The sequence below is a fragment of the Sarcophilus harrisii genome, chromosome 1 (genome assembly GCF_902635505.1).
Source record: "Sarcophilus harrisii chromosome 1, mSarHar1.11, whole genome shotgun sequence".
In the NCBI taxonomy this organism is placed as follows: domain Eukaryota; kingdom Metazoa; phylum Chordata; class Mammalia; order Dasyuromorphia; family Dasyuridae; genus Sarcophilus; species Sarcophilus harrisii.
In genome coordinates, this window is record NC_045426.1 from 56452492 (window position 1) to 56478909 (window position 26418).

Sequence of the window (26418 nt, forward strand, 5' to 3'; positions counted from 1 at the left end):
GACAATCAATTCTGACGAATGTGACTCTTTCTAACAATGAGATGACTGATGCCAGTTCCAATGATCTTGTGATGAAAAGAGCCATCTATACTTAGAGAAAGGACTGTTGGAACTGAATGTGAAACACAACATAACATTCTCACTCTTTTTGTGGTTGTTCATTTGCATTTTGTTTTCATATTCATTTTCTTTCTTTTTTGATCTGATTTTTCTTGTGCAGCAAGCCTTGTGTTTCAGAAAAATTATCCATGCATATGTTTTGAAAATAAAAATCTTTAAAACAAAAGGAATTGTCTTGAATTATCTCATTGTTGAAAAGAGCTTTATTCATCAGAGTTGATCATAATCTTGTTGTTGCCATGTATAATGATCTCCTGATTCTGCTCATTTTCACTTAGCATCAGTTCATGTAGGTCTCTCCAGGCCTCTCTGAAATCATCTTGCTGATTGTTTCTTACAGAACAATAATATTCCATAATATTCACATACCATAACTTATTCAGCCATTCTCCAACTGATGGGCATCCACTCAGGTTCCATTCCTTGCCACTACAGATAGGGCTGCCACAAACATTTTTGTACATGTGGGTCCCTTTCCTTCCTGTAAGATCTCTTTGGGATACAGGCCCACTACAGACACTGCTGGATCAAAGAGTATGCACAATTTGAAAGCCCTTTGGGCATAGTTCCAAATTGCTCTCCAGAATGGTTGGATAAGTTTTCAACTCTACAACAATGTGTTAGTGTCAATGGATGTATTTTAGAAGAGCATTCTTTTTACAGACAGCAGTGTCTAGTAACTAATTTTCAAAAGAAAAAAATCCAAGTTATTGACAATCACTCAATTAGTGAGAATAGGAGGTGATATTGGAAGGGACAGGTTAATTAAAAAAAATACTTGTGAGGAAAATGCAAGTACTTATGGGATGATTAACAAAACAACAATAAAGAAAATAGGAAGATCAGTTTAAATGCTTAGCCAAATAAAATGCAGAAGAGATGAATGAATATGTTTTAGGAGAGTAATCTAACAGGCAGGATGACCCAGTAAAAAGAATTGCAGCCTCAGATCTGAGATGACCTAAATTCAAGTCCCCACTCCTGGCCTACACTGATTGTGTGACCTTGAACAACCCTTTCTACTTCTCAGTATTTAGGACTGCTCTCAATTTGGAGAAAAGGCCCTGACCTGTTTTGGTTGAGAGTTTTTTCACTCAAGGAATTCCCTACACCAGTGAAATCATAGGCCTTTATCCCTATTTATGCAGCAATGCTGAATCTACAACAATAATAATCATCAGTAGGTAAAACTATCCATAGAAACATAGATTTAGAAGTGGAGGGGACCATAGAAATGACCCAGTCCAATCTTTTCATCTTACAGATGAGGAAACTGAGGCCCAGACAATTTAAGTAACTTGTAACTTAAGGTTACATAAGTCATAAGTAGTAGGGATGGGATTTGAACCTCTTTCCTCTGACTCCAAATTCATTGATCTTTCTATTAAACCATGCTGCCTCTAGTTATGCACAGTTTGTATTCTCTAATAATTATGTTATTTAATCCAAATATGTTAATGTTAGTTAACACTAGAAGAAGAAAATGGAAGGGGAAGAGGAGGAGGAAAAGGAGAAGGAGGAGGAGGAGAAAGAAAAGGAGGAGGAGGAGGAGGAGGAGGAAGAGGAGGAGGAGGAGGAGAAGGAGGAGGAGGAGGAGGAGGAGGAGGAGGAAGAGGAGGAGGAGGAGAAGAAGAAATAAGTATTCCTAGAATGCTATAGTTGGTGATGAAGCCAAGTATTTGGCAATGGCAATAGAAAGAGAAAGGAAACGACTGGTGTGACAGAAATAGAATTAATAAAACCTGGCAGTTCATTAGTCTTCTGAGGTAAAGGAAAGGGGAAGAATCAAAACTAATGTAGAAGTTTGGGGTGTAGGTGGCTAAGTAAATGGGGATGCCACCAACAAAGACAGATTTGGTGGTAAATATAGTCATCTTGGCTTTAGACATGATGAAGGTAAGTGATCACTGGGAGAAAAAGAGGGGGAGAGAAAGAGACAGAGACAGAGACAAACAGACAGAGATCCTATATGCAACTGGAGATTTAGAAAAGAGGGCTAAAGAAATGTTCATTTGAACATAAACGATCTTAAATACCCATGTAGGTTGAATTTGAATTAGTAGGCAATAAGGAGCCACCAATTTGCAAAGTACTGACAAATTACTTAGAGGAAAAGCAGAGGCAGCAAATGTGGCCAGTTTTGGTTTGATCTGGTTTGGTTTTCCCTAGGGTTTGGCTGAAAATGGAAAAGCTATAGAATGGCAGTTTGAGGGGATCGTAAGGTTGTATGTCTATGAAACCTGGACAGTTTATCAGGGCCATGACAGGAAACTGAATCACTTCCATTTGAATTGTTTAGGAAGATTCTGAAGATCATCTGGCAAGTTAAGGTATGGGACACTAAGGTAAACTGCCAATCATTCAAACTTTACTGTAAAAAGTGCATCTCCCATGAACTGGCCACATTATTCCAAGCTCAAACTTCACATTTGCCTAAAAGATTATTTTACAGAAGAAAACTTCCACAAGGCAAATGTTCACAAGAAATCAGAAGAAGCAATACAAGGACACTTTCAAAGTCTCTCTGAAGAACTTTGGAATCAATTGCCGGACATGAGAGGCAGTGACACAGAACTATCCAACAAACATGGTGTACCCAAATCAAAGAAGGCACTATGGATCTATGGGCAAAGCAGAATTACAGCAGCTGATCAGTCACAGATGAACACACTGTACCTTGACCTCAAAAGGTGATGTTATTTTGGCCCTCTCACATTTTCCACTATCTATAAGCAATCTTTTACATTACCCTGCTAGTTTTCACTTCTTCAGGGACAGAGCTATGGTCTAATCTATGTTTAACCTTTACATGGTAAGCTCCTGAAGGGCAGGATTCTCTCTCTCTCTCTCTCTCTCTCTCTCTCTCTCTCTCTCTCATCATTTAACACAGTGCCTGGGCACACAAGTAGGCTTTTCAAAGGTGTTTATTAATGGGTCTCTTCCTCAGCATATAAGGTATCCTTATTAAATATTACTGAATGAATTCGTGCTTTTAAGAATGCATCCTTTGGTGGAGGCGTTCTGCTAGGAGAAAGGAGGCTATGACTCCCACCACTGTGGTTCCCAGGAAGAAAGCTAGCACAGGGAAGACAGAACCCCTTCCGAAGTTGGAGAAGGTGAAATTGGAAAAAAATAATATATATATATATAACAATATATATTTTACACACACAACCAATATATATATATATATATATTTTTGGGGTTTTATAAATATATTACATTTATTATAATAATTATATATATATATTTAACAGATAATTATAAAGGAAACCATATATAGGTGGTAACCTGTACAATCCTCTGTATTGTATTTTCTGCATTTTCCCCAGGATGCCGAGAAGGGGCCTCGGGCTTCGGCAGACTGCCCAAGGGGGCCGCCGGGCACAAAGAAGGTGAAGGCAGAAGTCGATCAAGGTTAAGGCTCGGGCTGTGCCGAGGCCAGCCCGGCTTCCCGCTCTCCTTTCTCTGGGGTAGACGGGGCGGGGCAATCTGACTGTCTCCGGGACCGAAAGAGTTGGGAATGAAAAAGCCCGCGGAGCCCCAGCCTAGAAGCCAGAGGAGGGAGAGCCGGGGGGCTGGCCGCTGGGCGTGGCTTGGAGGCGGGCGCGGTCACTCCTGGGCCCTCCACTCTGCACTTCTTCCCCGAAGCTCTCCGGGCTCGGGGTGGGGTTTGAGTTGTAGTGTTTGGGTTGCTCTACTCCCCCCCGCCCGCCCCCCCGAATTCCCCCCCCCCCAGCTCAGTTGGGGAAACGCGGGGCACGTCTTCCCCTCTTTGCCGGCCTTTCCCTTCTGGGCTCGGGCAGCCCGTCTGGCCCTGGGCATCCAGCCCTCCGCACCTCCCGCTGCCCCGGGCCCGGCTTGCAGCTTGGAAGTAGAGCCCGTGGCGCGGGCGGGGACAGGGATGGCCCAGCCGGCGCGGGCGCGATTTTAGGGCGCCAGCTCTCCCTCTTACAAGCGAGAGTTAGAGGTCCCTGCACCCACCCACTGGCTGAGTACCTGCTGGAGGCTGGAGCCAGGGAACCGCGGGAGGTGCCTGGCGGCCGCCCCGACCAAACCGGAGTGGAGGGAGGAAGTTTTGGTGAGTGCCGTCGGGAGGGACTAGGGGTAGCTCTGGTGAACTGGAGTTCGAGGGTCCCAGGAGGGCACCTACATTAGGGAAGGGGGCAGAGCTGGCCGGCGTGAGGGAAGGAGGCGCCAGGGAAGTGGAGGGAACGGAGACTGAGAGCTGCACCTGGAGCCAGAGGTTGGATTCAAACCCTCCCTCTCCCCTGACTGCCTATATATATTCTCAAGCGCCAAACGAAGAGTTTGAACTAAATGATCCTTGGGTCCCTTGGAACTCTACCCGTCACATGGTGGGTAGATCCTCTTTCCCTCTTTAAACCTCAGTGTCCTTTCCTGTAAAGGGAGACATGTAGACAAATGAACCCGCGAGTTCATTCCGGTCACACATTATTCACTGACTGACTCTGGCTTTGGTGGGGTTCCTGCCCTTCTCCTTAGCGACTGCCTTTCCCTGGGGCACCCTGGGCCCCACCTGCCCCTGCCAAAGTCGGGGTAAAGGGATCTGATGACATGCTTCACACTTAGGGATTGTGAGTTAACACGGAGAGGTAATGTGATGTTGTGGGAGAGCCCCAGCCTTGTCAGCAGGAGGCCTGGGTTAGAGTCTTGGCTCTGCCAGCCCCAGAGTGGGCACTTAGCTTCTCTGAACTGCCGGGAACTCATAGTACTACTGGGATATTAATGAGGCACTGGATGAAAGAGCAGGAGACATATTACTCATTACCCAGGGTCCTAGATCAGTCACTTCTTCCTAGGCCCCAATTGAGTCATTAATTTTCTCCAGGATTTAAGATTTCTAAAGTCCCTTCCTGTTTCACACTGTTTCTAGTAAGTATTTGTATTAACTATTTCAATAGTAGTCTTTATCATATAAATGTTGCCTGCTGGCAGAATCCATTTCCAAGGGCTTTGCATTTTAAAGGGGAGCCTAGAAAGTGGGGAAAGCAAGGTGCTGGATCTAGAGCAGTGAATCCCCCTAATAATGCCACTTTGGTAGGGATTCTAGCTTTCTAAGGCTATCTGGAAGACATCTAACCAACCTACTTTAAGACACTTATTTTAAGCTACTTACGCTACTTCCTTCTCTACACAAAATAGACTTTTAGCTGCTCATTGGCCTTATCTTATCTGCCTCTAATTGGCTAAAATTTGAGCTTCCCCCCCATGATTTGCTAGTTAAAATCTTTTTTCTTCCAGGCCCAACTCAGGTATGAGATGATAACACTTCAATTTGTAAGAGATTAAGTCTATTGACTTAATTTTGATTTTTACAGGAGAGGAACTGAGGTTTCCCAAGATTATAAAACTTGGTCAATGTTATACTGGTAATAACAAGACTGGGATCAAGTTATCACACCTTCTCACTCCAAATCTTCTCACTCCATATATCTTATTCTTGTTCTTCTTTCCTTTCCCCAGTTGAAAGCACTATTTCTCTTCTCATGTTTCTTACAGTATTTTTTTCCAGACTTCTTCCTTTGCTCTTACTACAGTCTACCTTCTATATTATTTGTCTGCTCTCATAGTACCGTCTTCATTACACTGTATTAATCACCTTTCTATTTTTTTTTTTTTCTGTCTCTATTTGGACACAATAGCTATCATTTATATGTTGAGCTAAGGTTTTCCTCTCTCATTTCATTTGCCTCTTTTATATTATTTGATCCTCACAATAGTAGTGTGAGGAAGTACCATTATTATCCCAGTTTTATGGATGAAAGAACTGAGACTGAGAAAGATTGAGGGATTTGCCCACTGTCACATAGCTAGTATCTGAGGCAGGATTTGAATTTCATTTAGCCTTCCAGGCTCCAAGTCTTACTGTCTCCTCTGTTACAATATAAGCTTGTTTCATTCTTTGAATTTGTATGCTTAGAACATAACATAGTGCTTGCTGACACATTGTGGACACTAAGTAAATGTTTGTAGATTGATTGTAAATGATTTGAGGTCTGTGCTTTTCTTGCTTGTATTCCTATCCTTGTCTTCCTTTTTTTCCCAGAAGAGATCAGCCTTCTTCATCCTGGGTGCTTCAGTGTTTGCTTGTGTGCATTCTTACAACCACGCCAGCTGTTCTCTGTAGCCCAGGCCAGCATAGGTGCCTATGCTTGACCTCCCTGATATCAAATGGTATTTAGAATTGTAATTTATTATTAGGTTCATAACATCTGAGAGAAATCATCTAGTGTAACCCTTGACATTTTACAGAAGAGGCAGATGAGGTCCACTGAGGTAAATTGGCTTTTCTTAGGGTCACCCATAAGTAATGACAGAACCAATGAACAAATCAGGTGCTTTCTTCTCAACATGCCATGTGGCTTTCCTTCCTGCTTCATTCCAAGCTTGAGCCGCAACTAGACTAGGATCAAGATTTAAGTCACACCTTCTCACTCCAAGTCAATACTTGAGGCTCTCAGGAAGACTCTGGGATTTGTGTGTAGAACACTGGACAGGGAAGTCAAGGAAGCTGGGTTCAACCCCTGAATTTTGGTGTCACTGCCACCTCTTTCCCTATAAAATAAATCTAACTCTCCTGCTCAACCTTCCAGGGAGGACTAAATTAAATACTGTACATGAAAGTAAGTCTGTAGATTTAAAACACTATCATTTAATTTCTCTGCTATACAAGTGGATACAATTTCTATAAGACTAGTAGTAATAAGATTCCCTGTAATGGGAAAGAGCTCTGAAGCAGGACTCAAAGGATCTGGATTCAAATTTTGCCTGAAATACTACCTGTGTAACTTGAAAAGTCACAGACTATATGATTTCTAGGATTCTTCCCAGTTCTAGATCCAGGATCCTCTTTACCCTTCCCTATTTTACCCTTTCTCTCAGGAAAAACCTCAGTCATTTTACCTGTGGCAACAAAGTGGCTTTAGATCAAAGGATTGGAGAGTGAAGCAAACTTTTTATAGAAGACTCAGAATTTCCACCAACTCTTCATTTTTCACTAGTTGTTCTAAACATCACACCAATTCTGGGTATCCTTTGGCATTTTTGTGTATTGCCTTCCTTCATTCGATTGTAAGCTCCTTAAGGTCAAGGGCTGTCTTCCTTTTTCTTAGTTGTATCCCCAACATTTAACAGAGTGCCTGGCATTTATTAAATTTATATGGACTATTAACTAAGCTGTATTACCCTAAGCAAATCACTTAAATTCTATCTCCATTTTCACATATGTAAAATGGGAATAATATAAGGCTAGTACCTACCTTATTGAATTGTTGTGTGATATTTTAAAAAAGGTTCAAGAGACAGTTACCCAGAAACTTAATCATTTTATTAATAAGGCCAACATGTTTTTAACAAAAGGATAGTCATTTGACCATCTCTCTTAGACCAAAGGCCCCTCATGGTGGGCTCTAAGTTTATATGCCCTTGGAAGAGTGTACCTGAGGATGGCAATCAACTCTGGTTGACAGTTAATGAGAAAATGAATATTATATAATGAGAAGGTAGGCTATATATTACAACAAGGGTCTTTGGGGTATGTGACTTGAAACACCCAAATTTTAGTCAAAAAAACTTAGGAAATTCTAAATCACCTTTCAGTTAAAAGGGAGGATCCACATTTTCTCAGACCCCGTCTGAGCAAACACAAAGAACAGGAATGTACCCATTAGCCCAGACTTAGAATTTATTTTACTATTTGATTAAATCTTAACATAAGCAAATTTCTGCCTAAGATTTACCACACTGGTTGATTTCTGGGTAAGGAAGTAGACAAGTAAAAAGACCTTTCTTATTCAATAATCGCTTATTAAATACAAGAGAAAAATAATCATTTTTCACAATTGTGAAGATCAGATATGAGATATTTGTAAAGTGCTTAGTAAATCTTAAAGCACATATGATGTTTTATATATAACATAATATAAAATCATTATAAGACTACTTTAAAATCTGTATCAGTCCCTGGGCTCCCTCTTTGTGTATTTTTACCCCACTCCCTGCCTGTGGAAGAAAAAACTACCTAAGTTAAAGCCAGGTTTTTTGGGGGTTTTTTTTTGTTTGTTTGTTTGTTTGTTTTTGAGGATGTCTTCTCTAGAGTCCCCTTGAAACTACAACCTTGAGACTGTGACTGATTTGACTCTTTTCTTTCAATCACTAATTTAGGAGAGAAAGCTGGTTGGCCCTAGTTCTCCCCCTTTGAAGGTCAGTGTTGGGAAAATTGGGAAGGAAGGACAGCGGACAGCCTGATGCTAGATTTATGGGTGGACTCTCTTTCTAATCTTACTTCATCTCCGGAAAATCAAATTAGGTAGTATGTCATTGATCCCTCCCATTGCTTGTCAGCACCACATATTAGAGATTCTGGACCATGAGGGTTACACTCACCGAAGTCCAAGGATCATTTTTATTATGGAAATATCAGCATGGGCTGTGGGCCTCTGGCCCACTTTTTTTCTTTTTAATCACTAGTCCAACAAAAGGAGCTTTGTCCCTTAATGAAGTGGCCTTCAGGGCACCTTGACTAACTTGGCAAATGGTAGAGTAAATGGAGAGCCCTGGCCTGGGAACTGCAGGATTCCAAATTTCATGGGATTCAGGCCTAGCAAGAAGTCTTGTTGGGTTTGCAATAAAACTTCTTTAATGTAATTCAGGCATTAAATAACTGGGAGAATTTTATGAGTATTATATTCAGTTATCCTGGGGTTTACAACACTTTGTTGTGGTGATGGTGGTTCATGAAACAAAAAAAAAAAAAAAAAAAAAAAAAAATTAGGAGCCACTAATCTAGTAGAACCAGCTCATTTTGTAGAAGAGAAAATTGCCATCTGGGGCTTCTGATTTTAGATCTATTTCAGAATCCTTTGTCCAGGTTTTATCTTTCTTAAACTGCCTCTGTTGACCAGGCCAACTGCTGATAACTCTTTTCACTCAACTTCAGAGATCCTCTGCCCTTTTATTTTGTCAGGTTTTTTTTCCCCCACCCTTCTCATCTTTTTCTCCTTTGTCTAAGTATAAACCTGGTTTTCCTGGTGCTCTCCCATTCAAGTACTAACCAGGTCTGACCCTGCTCAGCTTCCAAGATCGGAGGAGATGGGGCTTGTGTGGCCTCAGTTAAATTGAGACCTGTTAAAGACCTTAAATTTAAAAAGCAAACATCTCCCGTTGCATCCAGGGCCCTCTCCAGTTGTCTGATCTAGATTTGGCCACTAGACCCAGATGGTTCTAGAGGGGAAAGCGAGGCTGATGACCTTGCCGAGCCCTCCTTTACTTAAATCTAATTCACTTGCATCACCTCCCTGATGTCATGGTCTTTTTTGAGAACAAAGGACAAATAACTATAACCTCTATCAACTTCCATGGGCTCCTCGTCCTCTCCTCTGTGTTTTACTCTGCCTACTCATTCCCCCAGACCACGCTATCTCTCCATTTTCCTTCTCACAGCTCTATCACTTCCATAAAGGTGATTCCCTCCCTTCTGTCTCCAATCTTAATATCTTTTTAGAGCCCAGACCTGAATTTCCACCTGCCTCAAGGACATCTCTCTCTCTTGCTGCCCCCACCAGCTTCTTAAACTTGGCATATTCAAATCAAAGCTCATTTTTCATTCCCCTAAACTATTGTCAACCTGCTTTCACCATCCCTGTCTGGTATCTCTATCTACCTGGCTTCTTGTATTTGTAACCTTGGGGCTGCTTCTGGCTATTCCCCTTCTCTCATCTGTCACCTATAGTCATCAGACAGCCCCTAACAATTTCAGTTTTATAACATTTTTTGCACCAGCCACCTCCTCGACAGAGCCACTAACACCCTATTTGTTGTTGTTGTTCAGTCATGTCCAATTCTTCCTGACCTCATTTCTTTTCTTAAATAGCATTTTATTTTTCCAAATATATGCAAAGATAGTTTTCAACATTCATTTCTGTAAAACTTTGTTTCTAAATTTTCTCCCTCCCTCCCTTATCTTCCTCTTCTCCAAGATAGCAAGCAATCTGATATAGGTTAAATATGTGCAATTCTTATAAACATATTTCCATATTTGTTGTGTTGTACAACAAGAAAAATCGTCTCAAAGAAAAATGGGAAAGAAAAAAAAAAGAAGCATACAAATAACAAAAAAGTGAAAATACTATGATCTGAACCACATTCAGTCTCTTTAGTTCTCTTTCTCTAGATTTTCTATCCCAAGATTGATCCCATTTCTTGGCAGGGATACTGCAGTGGTTTAGCATTTCCTTCTCTCATTTTACAGATGAGGAAATTGAGGCAATCAAGGTGAAATGATTTGCCCAAGGACACATGGCTAATAAGTATCTGAAGCTAGTCTTGATCTCAGATCTTATTGACTGCTGTTGCCCCATTATACTGCAGTATCATAGATCTCATTGACACTTCTCTGGATTTTTATTGTAATAGTCTTTTTATAGGTCTCTTCACCTCCACTTTACCCTTCCTATCACAACCTGTAGATCTAGTCTTGTTTCTCCTGTTCAAATGCTTCACTAGCTCTGTCTTTTAAAGTTTTCACTGCTTCAAGACCCTCCAGATGATCTTTCCAACCTTGTTGAGTCATGTTTGTCCGCCTCTTAGTGACCCCATTTGGGAGGGATACATACTGGAGTGGTTGCCATTTCCTTCTTTGGCTCATTTTACAGATGAGAAAACTGAGGCAAACTGAGGATTTCAATGAGTTGCTCAGAGCTACATAGCTAGTAAATGTTTTGATCTCAGGAAGACAAGTGATCCTGACCTCAGGCCCTGCCCACTATCCGCTGTGATATCTCACTGCCGCCTTTCCAACCTTATCTCATATATTCCTTTAATGTTCTCTATATACCAATTAAACTGCCTGTCACTCTTCCCTAGCCATGTACTGTGCTCTCAGACCTCCTGGCTTCTTTGATTAAGCTGCTTGCTGTTCTCTATAACAGGGATGCCTTTAATTCAGTTCAACAGACATGAATTAAGTTACTTTGTTTAAAATTAAGTTAAACTAATGTTTAAAATTAAATTATGTACTGGGCACTTTAGCTACAGAGCTCCAGGAGCTTACACTCTATTCCAGGGATACAGAACCAATAGATTTCAACTTGTAAAGAAGATCCCAACTCAAATGCTATATTCTCCATGAAACCTTCCTTGATTCCTCTCCCCTCCCCTCCCCAATTTTGGTGTCTATCTTCCTTCTCATACTTCACGTAGCACTTGGTTTTGGAACCTTCCAATGTACTTATCATGCAATGTTGTATATTACATATGCTTAGAATATCTTATCCCCCTAATTTAACTATAAACTCCTTAAAAGCAGAGACCATGTCCATCTGTGTCTTATTGAAATTAAATTTCTTTCAAGGCACCTGTCCTATACTCAGCACACAATCGGTGGTTGAATAATGGGTGTTATATGGTTGCCTTTTTCACTATATTACACTCAAGCCCTGACTCTGCCTGTAGCTCAGAGGCTTATAGACTTTTTATAACAATATCTTGTTATTTTTCAAAATACATGCAAAGATAACTTTCAGCATTTGTCCTTGCAAAATCTTGTGTTCCAATTTTTTCTCCTTTTCTCTCTACCTTCCCTCTCCCCTAGACAGCAAGTAATACAATATGGGTTAAACATGTGCAGTTCTTCTAAACATAGTTCCACATTTATCATGCTGAACAAGAAAAATCAGATCAAAAACAGAAAAATGGGAAAGAAAAAAAACAAGCAAGCAATAAAAAAGGTGAAAATACCACATTGTGGTCCCCATAGTTCTCTTTATAGATACAGATGGCTCTCTCCATCACAACTCTATTGGAATAGAGATTCATAGAATGTTAGAATTGATAGGGACCTGAAAGATTCTGGATGTCTTCAGGTTGCTCCTGTATAACTAGAGATACAGACATATAATCTATCAGTGCCAGAATTAGAAGCAATCTCAGAGAGCATTTAGACTAGACCCTCCCCTCTTTTTTAACAGAGGAAGAAACTGAAACTCAGAGGTGAAATGACTTTAGTTTACTCAGGTGGTAAGTGGCAGAATTTGAACTCAGGTCCTTTCTCCTGCCCTAGCATCTATTCCATGACAACATTCTTCTCATCAGCACTCCCTACTTCACAGTATTTAGATTAAATGAGACAATAAAGATTTAAAAATGCTTTGTATGAGGGTGAGATATTTTCTTGGGATGGCATGGTAGCAGGAGAAGACCCAGTCAGAAGACTTGGATTTAAAATCCACTTCTTATGTTTATCACCTGGGTGACATTATGCAAATCAGTTTATCTTCCTAGGTTTCAGTTCCCTCATCTGTCCAATGAGGAGCTTGATTATGATGGACTCTGAGGTGTCTCCCAGCCTTACATGTATTTTCTTTATTGGATCTTGTATCATCAGTTTATAGTATCATCTCCCTATGAGATCCAGCAAGTCAAGTAAAAGAGTCACCTTTTGTCCTTCTGTCTGCAGATAACATGGCCCTTTCATCTCAGTTTCTCATTGGTGTAAATGTCCTTGACTTCCAAATATTTTTGATTTTCTTTATTACAGAGTGAACTGATATCTATTTCTGAAATATGTCTATGATCTTTCTCTGATAGAGGTAAAGATAATCTCCATTTCTGTCTCCAACAGATAAAGAGAAAGTAATTTCTGTTTCTATCTCTAGTTCTGTCTTTCTCAAAAAGAGATAAAGTATTTTCTGTCTAGATTATCCAGACCTAGATTTTCCAGGTATTCTGAAGGTTCTAACTCATCATAAACAGATATTATTATATTCCCCTATGAATAATCACTCCTTTCCTAGGCATCTCCTAACCATCACTCGTGTACTAGCAATGTCTCAAAGTTCACAATATTAGAGATTTTTTTGGTTCCATTTTCTCCTTCTCTCTTATTCCCTATTCATCATCAAATCTTCCCTTTTCTTCCTCTCTGATCTGTGATATAGCATTGTGGGCTCACTATCTTAGCCTGGTCTTTGGTGACTTGGATTGAGCATATGGTAAGTTCTCATTGACTCATTCTTTCTACCTATATTGCTTTTCAAGGACCTACTGTACACAGAGTCATACTAGGGGCTTAATGAGAGAAGATAGGGTCCCTGCCATCATAGAGATGACAATCTAGTAAGGGGTATAATGCATAATAAATGTTTGATAAAAATTAGTGAAGGACACAACAACAGCTTCCCCTCTGTGGGCCTCCGCATCATCTATGAAATGAGAGAATTAGATTGGATAGTCTCTAAGGTCCTTGTAGCTCTAATAGTCTGAAACTAATTAAGTTCCTCCATTGGAATCAAACAAGGACAAAAAGTCAAATTCGTTTTGTTTCTAAATAGGTTAGAATGCTTGTATGTCATATTCTCAGCACCAAACTTGCGAATTGGCATATAGTAGGTGCTTAATAAATGTTCATTAATTCAGGTCAAACACATCCTTCCCTGAATTGATCTCCCTCTTTTCATCACCTTCACCCAATCTTTCTCCAATTTTTCTTCTAATTTTTCTTCACTTTTTCCAAGATGGAGAACCCCACACAAGTGCAGGTGTCTCATTTTCTTAGATATATTTTGTTGCAGGTTCCTGCCCCTGCACCTTTGCTTATACTCTTTCCTCACCCAGAATGCCTTTCCTGTTTTCCATATGCTGATTCATGAAGGCAAATTTGAAGTCTGATCTCTCATGGAAAGCCTTTCCTATGGACCCTAGTCTTCACTCTTCTGAACTTCTAAAGCTCTTACAGGCTGAAAATCTATTGAGTGGCTGAGGCAGGCAGGGCTGTAGGAGTTCAGAGAGGGGAGAAATCTTGACAGTCTGGAGTGAGGTATAGTTTCTTGGAGGATATAATATTTCTGAAGAAAGGATTAGACTAACAAAATGTTAGAGTTAAGTCAAAGATAGCTTCTATGAAATGAGGTCAGGAAGCATAAAACTATTCACTTATTCATGAATGCTTGAAATTTTATTACTAGATCTTTATTCCTTTAGCTTAAGGCCTTGATCTGTCACTATTAAAAATACTTATTTACCTGGGATCAGTCAATCAGCAGGTATTTATTTAGCACCTATTATGTTCCAGGAATTATGGTAAGCAGCTACAAATAAAATGAATCATAATCCCTGCTAAGGATTAAGGAGCATTAGGAAAGATTTCTTGTAGAAGGTGGGATTTTATCAGACTTGAAGGTGATGAGGAAGGAGAGAATTGTAAACATGGGCAGCTTGTGGAATTTCCTGGAGTGGAGAGAAAATGAAATGTCCTATGTAAGGAATAACAAAGAGGCCAATATCATTGTATAGAGGTGTTTATAGAGGAGGTAGAGAGGTGTAAGGTGTGAAAAGATTGGGAAAGTAGGAAGGGAAGAAATGACAAAGAGCTTTCAGAGCCAGAGGATCCTGGGTAGAATAGGGAACCATGGAAGTTTTCTGAATTGGGGAAGGTGGAAGGTGACATAGGCCTGTGCTTTAGGAAGATCAGTTTGACAACTGAGTAAGAGTAGGTGTGAAGGAGAGGGGACCATCATGAAGGAATTTCATTAGTCTAGATGTGAGGCAGTAAGAACTCCCACAAGGGAGGTGCTGCCACGTGTCAGAGGAGAGAAAGGAGCACAGATGAGAGATGCTCCAAAGGCAGAATCAACAGGACTTAGCTCATTAAATTTAAGGTAATGAGAGAGTGAAGAATTACTGAATGACACTGAGATTTTGAGCTTGGGTGACTGGGAGGATAGTGGTGCCTTTAAATTAATTAGAAAGTTTAAAAATTAGGAGTTTAAAAGAAAGTTTTTGGGGAAGGAAGGTAATCAGTGTAGTATTAAGATGCCTATGGGATGTCCAGTTTGGGATGGCCAACAGGTAGTTGAGGTTGTGAAGAGAGAATCAAGAACTAGATAAATAGATCTGAAAAGCATCTGGATAGAAATGATCGTTTAGTCCATGGGAACTGATGAGATGGCCGAGTGTGTGAAAGTCACGTCCCAAAAACCTAGAGAGAAGAGAATAGCAAGAAAACTAGTGAGATCAAAAGTGCCAGAGGTAGTAGAGGTCAAGAAGGATGAGGTTCGTTAAAAAGCCTTTTTTGTTGTTTAGTCATGCTGGACTCTTTGTGACCCCATTTGGGTTTTTTGGGGCAAAGATCTTGCAGTGGTTTGCTGTTTCCTTCTCAAGTTCATTTTACAGATGAGGAAACTGAGGCAAAATGGGTTAAGTCACGTGCCTAGGGTCACACAGTTGGTAAGTAAGTGTTAGAGGCCAGATCTGAACTGAGGACTTCCTGACTCTAGCACCATCTCTGCCCCTGGAAAGATCATTAGATTTGGCAATTAAAACAGCACTGATAACTTTGTTTCCTCCACTACTATATTTAAGTTTTATGAAAAAGAAGCAAACAAAGTAGAGATTGTGAAGAAGCCTTTTTGGTTCTAATGATATTGATAAATCCCAGAGAAAAGGAAGAGCTCACCAGGATGGAGCAGGAGTGAGAACAGGTGTGCTTTTCTCCCCAGCTACCCACCATGCCTTGGGCTCTGGAGAAAGGGTCTCATTTGGTGCTGTGGCCCTAGGGGAAGGATTCCTGCAAACCTTGGGCATTCCTGGTGAGGTGCAGGTTGAATTCTAACCTAGGAATCTAGAATTTGGTGTGGAAGCAAGAGCTCCTGAGAAGACCAGGAAGGTATTGGGAGTAATTTGAATTGTATGATGAAGTTATAAGCCAGACTGGAAAGAGAGAGGAACGGAAGAGAAGAACTTAAATAAAGCAGCTTTAACAAGGAGGTTAGCCACAAGAGGGAGGAGAGCTATAGGATGCAAGCCAGCAGGGATGGTAGGATCAAAAAAGGATTTTTTGAGGATGGAAAAGATGTAGGCCTGAGTGTAGAAAACAGCTGGTCAACGGGTGAAGATGAAAGATTTGGGAGAGAGTGGAGGGACAGAGGAACAATCTGCTAGAGAAGACAGATTGGAAAGGGATCTATTGTGCATGAAAAAGGTTTTGTCTTGGCAAGGAGAACAACCACTTTTTCACATGAAACAAGTGAAAGACCAAAAAGCCTGACATCTTAGTGAGGGAAGAAGAAGTTCTTGGCAACAGGTCTTTTTAAAAGTGAAATATGAGGTGAAATTCTTCTCTGAGAAGCCAGAAGAGGCTGGAGAAGGGCTGGACGGGTTTGGAAAAATTTACTGTGGGGATAGTGAAGTTGAGAAAGGGCATTGGCAGTTGGTGGGTGGGGGAGGGGAGTCGAGAAAGATTTCACATAGAAAGTAGTTTTTGAGATGCTTCTTGAGGGAAACTAGGGTCCAAGAGGAGAGTACATTCCAGGCCCAGCAAATGACCAGTGAAAGACAAGAACCAATTTAACAAATATTTGTTTTATTATTAATGGATAAGATACTAGAAAAGGGGATCTACAAATACAAAGATCAACAGGCCCCACAATTCCTGCTTTCAAGTAACTTTCATTCTCGTGGTGGGGTGAGACACAAATAACTAACACAAGGAGTGTAAAAAGGGAAAAGAAGTTACCTAAAAATGTAAAAGAAAAAAAGCATCAATAAATCAAAAATGCTTGGAAAAATAGAAGGCATAAACAGGATGATGTTTTTACTTTCTTATTAAATGTATCGTACCCAAACTGTGTAACAGAAGTTCAGTTTTATGTTATTCAGTTGTCACGTCTGACTGTGTTCTTGGGGTTTTCTCGGCCAAGGTATTGGGATGGTTTGCCATTTCCTCCATTCACTTCCTCTGTGATTTTTTTCTGATCCACTCCACTACTAACAGTCTCCCTTCCAAGCTACCTTGTAATTAACTACTTTGTATCTCTTTGTATTTATTCATGTAATCATTATACTTTATATACTTTATTTCTTGTTTCTCTCCTAGATCATTAGTTTCTTGAGGATGGTTATTGTTTTATTCTTTGTCTATATCTTTAAAGCCTACCACAGTGCCTGGTGCATAATAGGTGTTTAATGGTTCCTTAGTGATTGATGTTTACCATGCTATATTTATTTTACACTTACAACTATAATAATACAGTTCTCACTTGCGGGGAAATGTTAGTTAAATCACAAATAGTTCCTGGGAGTCTTTGATGAGAGCTCTAGACAAGGAGGAACCAGCCCAAGGTTAAGAAAGATAAACATGATCCTTTACTAAGTGTTTGCTATGATTATTATTATTTTAGTAGTATTTTATTTTTCCAAATGCATATATAGTTTTCAGCATTCATTTTTGTAAAACTTTGTGTTCTAAATTTTTCTCCTTCTTTCCTTTATCTTCCCCCACCCCAAGACAGCAAGCAATATGATCATTCTTAAAAAGACAGCACTAACTTTGGGACTAAAGACATGGGTTCAAATTTCATCCCCTAGAACTTTTGTGACTCGGGCAAACCAATTACCTCTGGACTTCAATTTCCTCTTCTGTTGAATTGAGGGGCCTAAACTAACTGGCTTCTGAGATTCTTGGGATCTACTTGTATGGGTCTGTGGTTCTCCTGAACTGTATGTATGTGACTTCAGTCATTTCCTAAAAACTTTTCCCAGCCCCTGTTAGAAACCGTAACTCTAAATTGGGATTGCTATGAGACTCTGGTGAAATGATTACATCGGGAAACTTAGAAAAGCATTCAGCATTATTATTAATATAAGAGATTATTGGTCAGAGAGTATCAGTCTTAGCATAGAATTAAAGGGTCTCTTGAGCTTCTGTACTCAAGTCACTCATGGTGTACTGAAGAAAACACTGGATTTGGAATGGGAAGACCTGAGTTCAAATAGTAGCTCTGGGACTCTACACTGGTCTTTTCTTCCTCTAGACCCTCCATTCCATTGACTTTTTCAATCAAACTTCTCTTCTGTGATATCTTATCAGAAACTTTTATTTTGTCTTGTTTTCTATAGGTCCAGGGTGAATGAATGACAATGTCAAAGTGACTCAAAATGAGAGGAGAGGAAGTAAGACAGAGGCGGAAAGAAGAGCAGCTGGGAAGTGAGGAACAGCCCCTGGTCAGAGAGGAGAGCCCAAGGCAGCCCGCAGCTGGAACTGTGCCATGGACCTCCCGGGAGAGACATCCGCTAGATACTGCAAAGCCACAGGAAGAAACAGCTTTGATCATCGGCCTCCAAGTGGTCATTCCATTTATGCTTGCAGGCATGGGAATGACCATGGCTGGAATGTTTTTGAATTACATCCAGGTAAGAGGAAGAAAAATTAGGCAAAGAGTCCCTTTGGGACTGTAATTAAGCCCTGATGCAGGAGAAGATCTTCCAGCCCAAAGATCAATTGAATCACCTGTTCTTCAGCCATTCTAGTTGCATTTCTTTGGTGTTTTAAAATATCCTGTTGCTGTTATGAAGAAAAAATAATATATGTAAAGTACGTTATAATTAATGGGGCCCTTATTAAATGCCTTCTATGTTCCAGGGGACTATATTGGGCAAAAGTTCATAGACTTTAGAGTACTGTGTAAATTATCAGCTGCTATATCATCATCATCATCATTAAACTGAAATTATTGGTGAATGCTTTCATCGGTTACTTGACAATTAGCTATAATCAAAGCCATACACAAATAAGGAGACTGGAAAGGCACTTGGGAGGGATAGAGAAGGACGGACAGTAAAAGGATCACCAATTTGGGAAATAGGCAGATGCTACAGGCAAATTTAACAGCTTCATTGGCTTACTATGCAGTTGGTGGGTACGGCTATTGGGAAAGGCATTGTTTCATCTTTGTGTAATCATTTTCTTTTGGTCAATGGATTGAGGAAATAAGTGACCCATAAGTACTATCTCCTCCAAGGTGGTTTTCCTGGTGTCTCCCAGCTATTTGTACCCTCCCCCTCCTCATACTGTCTCCCTTGTCTCTGCTTGGCTAAATCTGATCTAATCTTCAGTTTCCCTGTGATGCAAATGAAGAGAAGAAACAGCCAATTCTTTTTTTTTTTTTTTTTTTTTTTTTTTTTTAATTCTATAAAACAACTGAAACATGACAGGAGCAGGAATAATTCATATGGGGAAAGCAGCGTTTCTAGCTAGGCTGAGGGTTCCCAAATCCGTCACCAAGACTTACTAAGCACCTGAAGTACCTTTTATCTAGTCTAAGATCCTTGCCTAGTAGAGGGGTTTTTTAGCATTGTTGGGGAAGGAGATTTCTTGGATGGGGCCTGGATCTTCTCCTCATTTTGCTTTGAAAGACCTTCTCTCAATTAAAGAAGAAAAGAAGGGATGGTGATGTGAGGTCAAAAGGTGGGGTCAGGATCTCTCCTGAGAGTGAGCCAGGATAATTCCCCAACTCTTAGAGCCCTATGGTATTGTTTATGAGAGATGAAGCTTCTAAATTCTCCATTCTACCCAGTGACCTTTAGATCTGTTTAAAAGGAAGTATGGTTTTTGTGGAGAAAGCACTGGATCTGGACTTAAAGGAGGAGGTATGTTCCACTCCTTCAAATTACTTAACTTCTCTGCACCTCTCATTCATCACCTATAAATGAGAGGGCTGACACAGTCCCAGGGACTGATGATGAGGGATGCTCCCGTGTTCTGATTGAGATGTGATGGACTCAGAGTATAGAATGAAACATATGCAGTCCATGAGGCAATTTATTTTGCTTGATTATAAATATTTACTACACTTTTGATGGGGACATGTGGGAGGGAATGGAGATAGGAAGGATTTTGGGAACTTCAAGGTCCCTCCCCACTCTTAATGCTTTAGAGTCACCTACTCTCATAGCCCTGAGCACTTCTTTCAGAAGGGCTGAGAGGTTGAGAAGATAGTGTCCCCTTCCCTTTCCTTTGGAGGTTATTCCCCACTTCCCAAAGGGTTGTCGTTCACATTCATCACTTCCGTGGCCCCAAGGTGTGAATGAAGGGTGCCATTCTCTGAAGAAGTCAGATCTGAGGCCAGCCTCTGGTTAAGCACCAAGGTCTCCTTCCCTCCTGCCTCCTCTGAGAGTCTCTCCTCCCACCCCAAAGCTGGGCATTCCATTCCACACAGTCTTCGGAATGAGTAGGAGATACCAAACAATGGAACCAATCAGGGGGTCTTTTCCTAGCTCTAACCTGCCAGATCTTGAGCTCAGCTGATGGCAAGATGGAGGGAATACTAGCATGAAAGGATACAAGATGTTAGGACCTGAGGAAAATGGCCTGCTACCCCTGTTTGGGAGAAGTCTGTGAGATCTTTCACCGGCATAAATGATTCTGATCCTTGGAGAGATAACCAGACTCTCCAAACAGAAAATCACTGGCATTTGATCCCAAGTCTTCCCAAATCAGGCAGAAGAGGAATAGGAGGACGTGAGAGACATCTTTATCTTCTTGAGATCTTGTGGCCTATTTGGATTCTTTGAAATGAAACTCCAGTGAGGAAGATTTAGAACTGGGCTGAACTGGCTGTTCTTGGGTGAAATTTTTCCTCAACCTTCCCTACCAAGGGAAGAGGTCACAACACGTGGGACCAGCCACCGAGACAATCACCACCCACCTCCGGGTCCTTCTCATGACCTTCTTATTCCCCATGGAAAAAAGAGGGAGACAAAAGTCAGAGCCTGGACATTTGCCTTGCAGGGCTGTTCTGAAGAGTTTGGGAGGGAATTAAGGGGCAGTAACCTCCTCTGTCAGCTCCTGTATTTCAGGTTTCCTATCACAGAACAGCTTCTGTCCATGTGGAACACTCTTCATGGCACCACTACTGTGAGCCACCCATGATAAGTCTGTGAGTGTGGGCACCAAGTCAGAGCTGGGCCTTTTCTCCCGTTCTTTCTTTGCTTTTGGATTTCATCCCTCCATTCAGGAGTAAACAGAACAGCCCTCTGCTACCCCGCAGAGCTTGTGTACAGAGACCTGACAGAGAACTCGCCCCCTTCCCTGAACTGGCTCCTTGGGGGAATCCTCCAGGTGTCCTCATTTGGGGACAGAGAAGAACGAACACCTTGGGAGAGGGAGGAAGAGATCCACCTCCTCTGATTGCCAGGAAAGTGGCCTTTCTCCTCCTGCTTCCTCCCATGGGCATGGGGTGAAGAGCTCGATCATGGTCATCACCCAGATGAATATGAAATTCTGCTTTCGTGGAACAAAGCTGAGAGCCTTCTCCTGCGAGATGATCAGGTCTGCTAATGGATTCTTTCCAGAGACGTTCTACTCCATCTTCTCCCAGGTCCTCTGTCCATTTTTGCTTTCCGGCATAGGTATGGTGCTTGCAGGCCTGGTGACAAGTGAAGTCCAAGTATGTATGACAATTTCTGGAACGTAGCTTTAATGAGTTCCCCTTGGGGAGAATTAGCCTCCTGCTAGTCCGGTCCAGGTCACCAAGGCTGACCTGGCGATTCCTATCATGCAGATAAGACATTATCACCATCTTGAGTCAGTGTCCTACATTTCTCCTAGACTCAGAGGGTTTCAGAGGCATTAGCTCTCTCCACTTTTATAATGACCTGGAGCTCTGGCTAGATCTCTTTGTCCTAACCCCCCAGGCTTTGTTGCTAGTACCCCTTTGGGAATAGATGATGGATTGGTTGGCGTCCATGGCACCCATGTAAGTTGAGAGGTTCTGAGTGAGAAACAGGAATGCCATACCCCCGGGGATGGAGGATGGCCACTCACATCCAGCTACAAGCTTTTTTGCCTTCAGGCCAGGTTCATAGGAAAGCTAAGAGAACATTTTTAAAGTTGCAGCCACCCCTTTGCATTCTCAGACTGCTTTCCTGGCATTTTCCTTGTGAAGTGTCCCTTTACACTCATAGTACAATGTGTGTGTGTATGTGTGTGTGTGTGTGTGTGTGTGTAATTACAGATAAGGGAACTGAGGCTGAATGACCCAACTTGAGGGGAGATTTGAACTCAATTCCTATTGATTCCTAATCTGACACTAAGCCAACCTTTTTTTTTTTTTTTTTTTCAGTACTGGGCTTCAATGTGTTGAGTAGAATGGATTCAAACTGTGTGTTCACAGAATCAGTCACTTATCAAGCTTTTATTGATTGTCCATAGTGTGCCAGGCACTATGCTAGGTAGGTGCTGAGGATACAAAGACAAAATTTTAAAAAAAAGTTCCTTCCCTCAAGGACCATAAAGTCTATTGGAGAGTTCTGTGTTTGTGTATATTATTGTTGTTCAATCCTTTCAGTCATGTATCTGACTGTCAGTAACTGTGATGTGACAGTGATCTCGTTTGGAGTTTTCTAGGTAAAAATATTGAAGGGGTCTGACGTTTCCTTCTCCAGCTTATTTTACAGATGAGGAAACTGAGGCAAATATGGTTAAGTGACTTGCCCAGGGTCATGAAACTAGTAAGTTTCTGAGGTCATATTTGAACTCTATTACTGAGAGTCAGAAAAAAAGTAGCTGATGGAGGCTGGATTGGAACAGGGAAAGTCTAATGAGAGGTGATGAGCCCGAACACCAGTGTGCAAATAGAAGGGGCCATGTGGCAGAGATGGTCTGGATTTGGCAACTAATGAGGTGTTTGGGGCGAGGAAGAGTGAGGAGTCAGTAACAGTGACATGACAAACCTGGGAAACAGGAAGAAAGGGGGTGCTTTGGACAGAATTAGGAAAGTTCAGAAGAGAGAAAGGTTTAAAGGAAAAGATAACGAGTTCTGTTTTAGACCTGTTCAGTTGGATTTGTCCCTGGGTGAGACATCTATTTAGGGAGGTGGAGATGCAGAGCTGGAGAAAAGAATGGGGAAAGTGGAGGGAGGAAGAAAATGAGACAGAGTAGGCAAATACCATTTTATAGTACAATATTGTATTTGTGTCATGATACAGTTGGAGAAACTGAGCTAGTTCTTAGGAGGGAAGGATGGAGAGAAAGGAGAGAGAGGGGGAGGAAGAGAACAGACATATAGAGTTGAGTCCTCGATGTAGATGAGTGATGCTGATGATATTGATTGTGATAGGTAGCATTTTATGGTTCTTCAAAATTAGTGGAATGTTTTTAATGTATATCCCTTCATTTGTTGCCACAAAAAGTCCTGGGAGAAAGGTGCTTTTCTCTTATTTTACAGATAGGGAAAATGAGGCAAATAGAACTTAAATGACTTCAGGTCCAGGTAGTAAATAAGTATCTGAGGCAAGATTTGAAATCAGAACTTCCTGGCTCCAGGACATGTGGTCACCTGGCTGCCTTAGGCTAATTGGACCCTCCCCCCAATAAGATGATGTGTTCACTGAGAGAGGAAAGAGAGCTGAAGACAGAACTATCCACACTTACAGAATATGATATGGATGATTTGCAAAGGAGACTGAAGAGGAGAGATTAGACAAGGTAGGAGGAAAATGAAGAGAGAGCTGTATCACAACTATCCAGAGAGGAAAGTGTCTAGCAGGAAAGAGTCAAACACTACATAGAGGTTAAAAGGGAACATAGATTATTTTGATGGGAAACTAACTGTCCCCCTCAGGATTTTAATCTGTAACCTTGATCTTGGGGACAGAAAAGGGTTTAGATTTCTAAGTCTTCCAACCTTGGCTTTTTCCAGGCTAAATTGAAGATCTTTTTTGTTTTGTTTTTTTGGATTATTCTCCCTTAACCCATTTCCGCTCTGCCATTTTCATCATCTCTTAATCTCCTGAAGCCCTTTTCTCATACCTATCTCCCTCAGGGCCAGGCCTTTAGGATGAAATCCACCTGCTAATTAAAAGTGCTGAGAAACTGCTGGCTCTAATTGAGTTTCTATTTTGGGCAGATGTTTTTGATAACTTTTTCCACTGAGGTCACCTGGGGAATCTGTGGTGCTTTCCTGAGCAGAGGCTAACCTCTGAGATTGAAAATGCTTAAATTCTTTCCTCGGCCCCTGGAAGCTCATGTTTCAGGCAGTATTCAACAATTCTGGGGCAAGAGTGGCCAGTTAAATATTAGTTGATCAGAGCCCAGTTTGGACTCGGACTCCAATCACTGCAATTTCTGGTCCCAGTTATATAACTATCATTCTGTTGGTTCTCCACTAAGGGGGCTTGACTCCACTTTGCATGAAAATCTAGAATGAAATTTGATCTGCAAATGTCACATGGGTTAATGCTGTCTCTGAAGGGAGTACAAAAAAGGGACTATAGAAGAGAAATTTCCCAATACTGATAGCTGGCCAAAAATGGATAGGCTGGCTTGGGGACTAATGCATTCTCTCTTACTGGAAGTCTAGGCTAAACCCCAGGGTATTTTGCAAGAGGGATCATTTTTCAGGTACAGATTAGACTAGCTGGCTTCTGAGATCTTTCAATTCTAACATTTTGATTGGGGGAAAGAAAGGAGTGAGGAAAGTGAAGGGAGGAAGGAAATGAGGTTGAGTGAGAAAATACCATTTTATAGTACAATACTGTATTTGTATCATACTACAATTGGAGAAACTGAGGCATAAGATAAGGGAAGAGGATATACTTATGATCCTGGAATCATAGAATCATAAATGTCAACTTGGAAGGGATTTTAGAGTCCAATTCCAGCCTCTTGTTTTGCAGATGAAGAAACTGAGGCACATGGAGGTTCTGTGATTTAGCCGTAGTTGGGAAGCATCTTAGGTAGGATTAAACTCGGGTCTTCCTAACTTTAGTTGCTGTGCCCTACTGCCATAGCAGGTTGATAATTGTGTCAGGTAACATGTATCCATGTACATAGCTGGGTTAATGTGTTCTTTGTTCTTTCCCTGGCAGCACTGGAACGTGTTTGTAGACATTAAAGAACTCTTAACCCTGGTGCCTTCCCTTGTGGGCCTGAAAGGGAACTTGGAAATGACTCTGGCATGCCGGCTCTCCACAGCTGTAAGTTCACATCTGGACTCCTTGTTCCCAAAGCACACAAAAACCCCTAACTCTAGCAGCCTTCAAATTGTTGGGTCTCAAAGAAACAAGTGATTGGTTCTTGGCTGTCACATGGATGCCCTTACTTTGGAGAGCCATTAATAGAGGATTTCATTAATAGTGGATTTCTTGGAAGTAGTTGGGAGAGGCAGCAAATCTTATTTCTGTCAGGGACTCCTTCAGCTCTCTGGTGAAATCTTTGGATCCCTTTGTAGAATACGGTTTTAAGATATGTAGGATTATAAAGGAAGCCAGTGATATTGAACTACAGTTATCAACATTTTTTTAAAAAGTTCATGAAACCCAAGTTAAGAATTCTCAATTTAGAAAAAAAAAGAAAAAGTAGCTAGAATCCTGGAATTTTTAGAGCTAGAATAAGTCAATCAGTGAGCATTTATTAAATACTATGCTAAATTCTGGGGATATGGAGATAAAAAGTGAGAGTTTTAAGGTCACCTAATCCAACCCTTTCATTTTTAAAGAGGTGGGAACTGAGGCTCTTTCTGTATGACATCCTTTCTCATGTCATCTTTCTCATCCCATTAATCCTCACATCACCCCCCTCCCAACCCTAGCTTTTTGACCCCCATACTATTAGGAAGAAATGAATGTCAGCCAATTCTTCCCTCTGTGTCTCCAGGCTCAGAAATGATCTAATACCCACCAGTCTTTATTGGTCTAAATCAAATGGAGATCTAGACAGGTTAAACTTCATTCTGAACATTCTTGCAAAGTGACATGAAGGCCACTCATCTAAGGCGACACCATGAGCTGGTCACTGAGCTAGAACAAAACTTTTTTTGTCCAAGCCTAAAATTTGACAGTGGATACAGGAAGTTAATCCTGCCCTCCCTGCCATTTTCCAATTCATATCATTCAGATGAAGAGATCAGACAATCCTTAAAGTACATCTCTCCCTAATGGGAAGGAAATACCTCAGAGAAATTGATAAAGATCCAAAAGATCATAGGGAAAAAATAATAAAAAAAGGTACCCAGTGTCTGATAGTGTTGGATTTGAAAGAAACTTGAGAGAATTTCAGTCAGAGCATCTCCATAGGCTAGAATGAGAAGATAGGATTTTCTTGATACTTTGATGAAGCCTTCATTTCATCAATATAACCCCACATTTTCCACCTATGTCTTTATCTCTCGAGCAGCCCAGATGGGTGAGCCTCTCTGCACTTAACAAGGCTGGTCCTTGGACAATTGACCTCATCCCTTCACTGAGTCCCAACGCAAAACCTTTCTGATTTAGTGTAGGATCTCTCTTTAGGAATCAGGAAGCAAATTCTAAATGAAAGGAAGGAGAAACCAGTCCTTTAGTCCTACAACCCTTCACCTGGGAGATATTGTGAGTTGTTCTGAGCTACTGAAAAATGGGTGACTTTGGGTGAAGCTTTAGAGCTGGAAAAAATGATGGAGACCACGTGCAGTGGTTCTCAAACTTTTGTCCTCAGTGTCCCTTTATACTATTAAAAATTAT

At 41.1% G+C, this 26418-nt stretch overlaps 1 protein-coding gene across 7 annotated transcripts in view; it reads left to right on the forward strand.

Moving 5' to 3' along the window:
* The first annotated feature begins 3716 nt into the window (after positions 1-3716).
* Positions 3717-26418, forward strand: part of SLC41A3 (solute carrier family 41 member 3) — a 73366-nt gene continuing 50664 nt past the window's right edge. Inside the window, exons 1-3 of one of the 7 annotated variants that reach the window (XM_012543671.3) lie at positions 3719-4201; positions 18037-18330; positions 24787-24894. In XM_012543671.3, the coding sequence (XP_012399125.1) occupies positions 18076-18330; positions 24787-24894 (363 nt within the window). In that variant the 5' untranslated portion in view covers positions 3719-4201; positions 18037-18075. Of the gene's footprint in view, positions 4202-4256; positions 4479-4910; positions 5017-15690; positions 15806-18036; positions 18331-19924; positions 21366-22051; positions 22150-24786; positions 24895-26418 lie in introns of those variants that run through there. The other 6 variants (XM_023498228.2, XM_031955952.1, XM_031955958.1 and 3 more) reach the window with 6 other exon arrangements.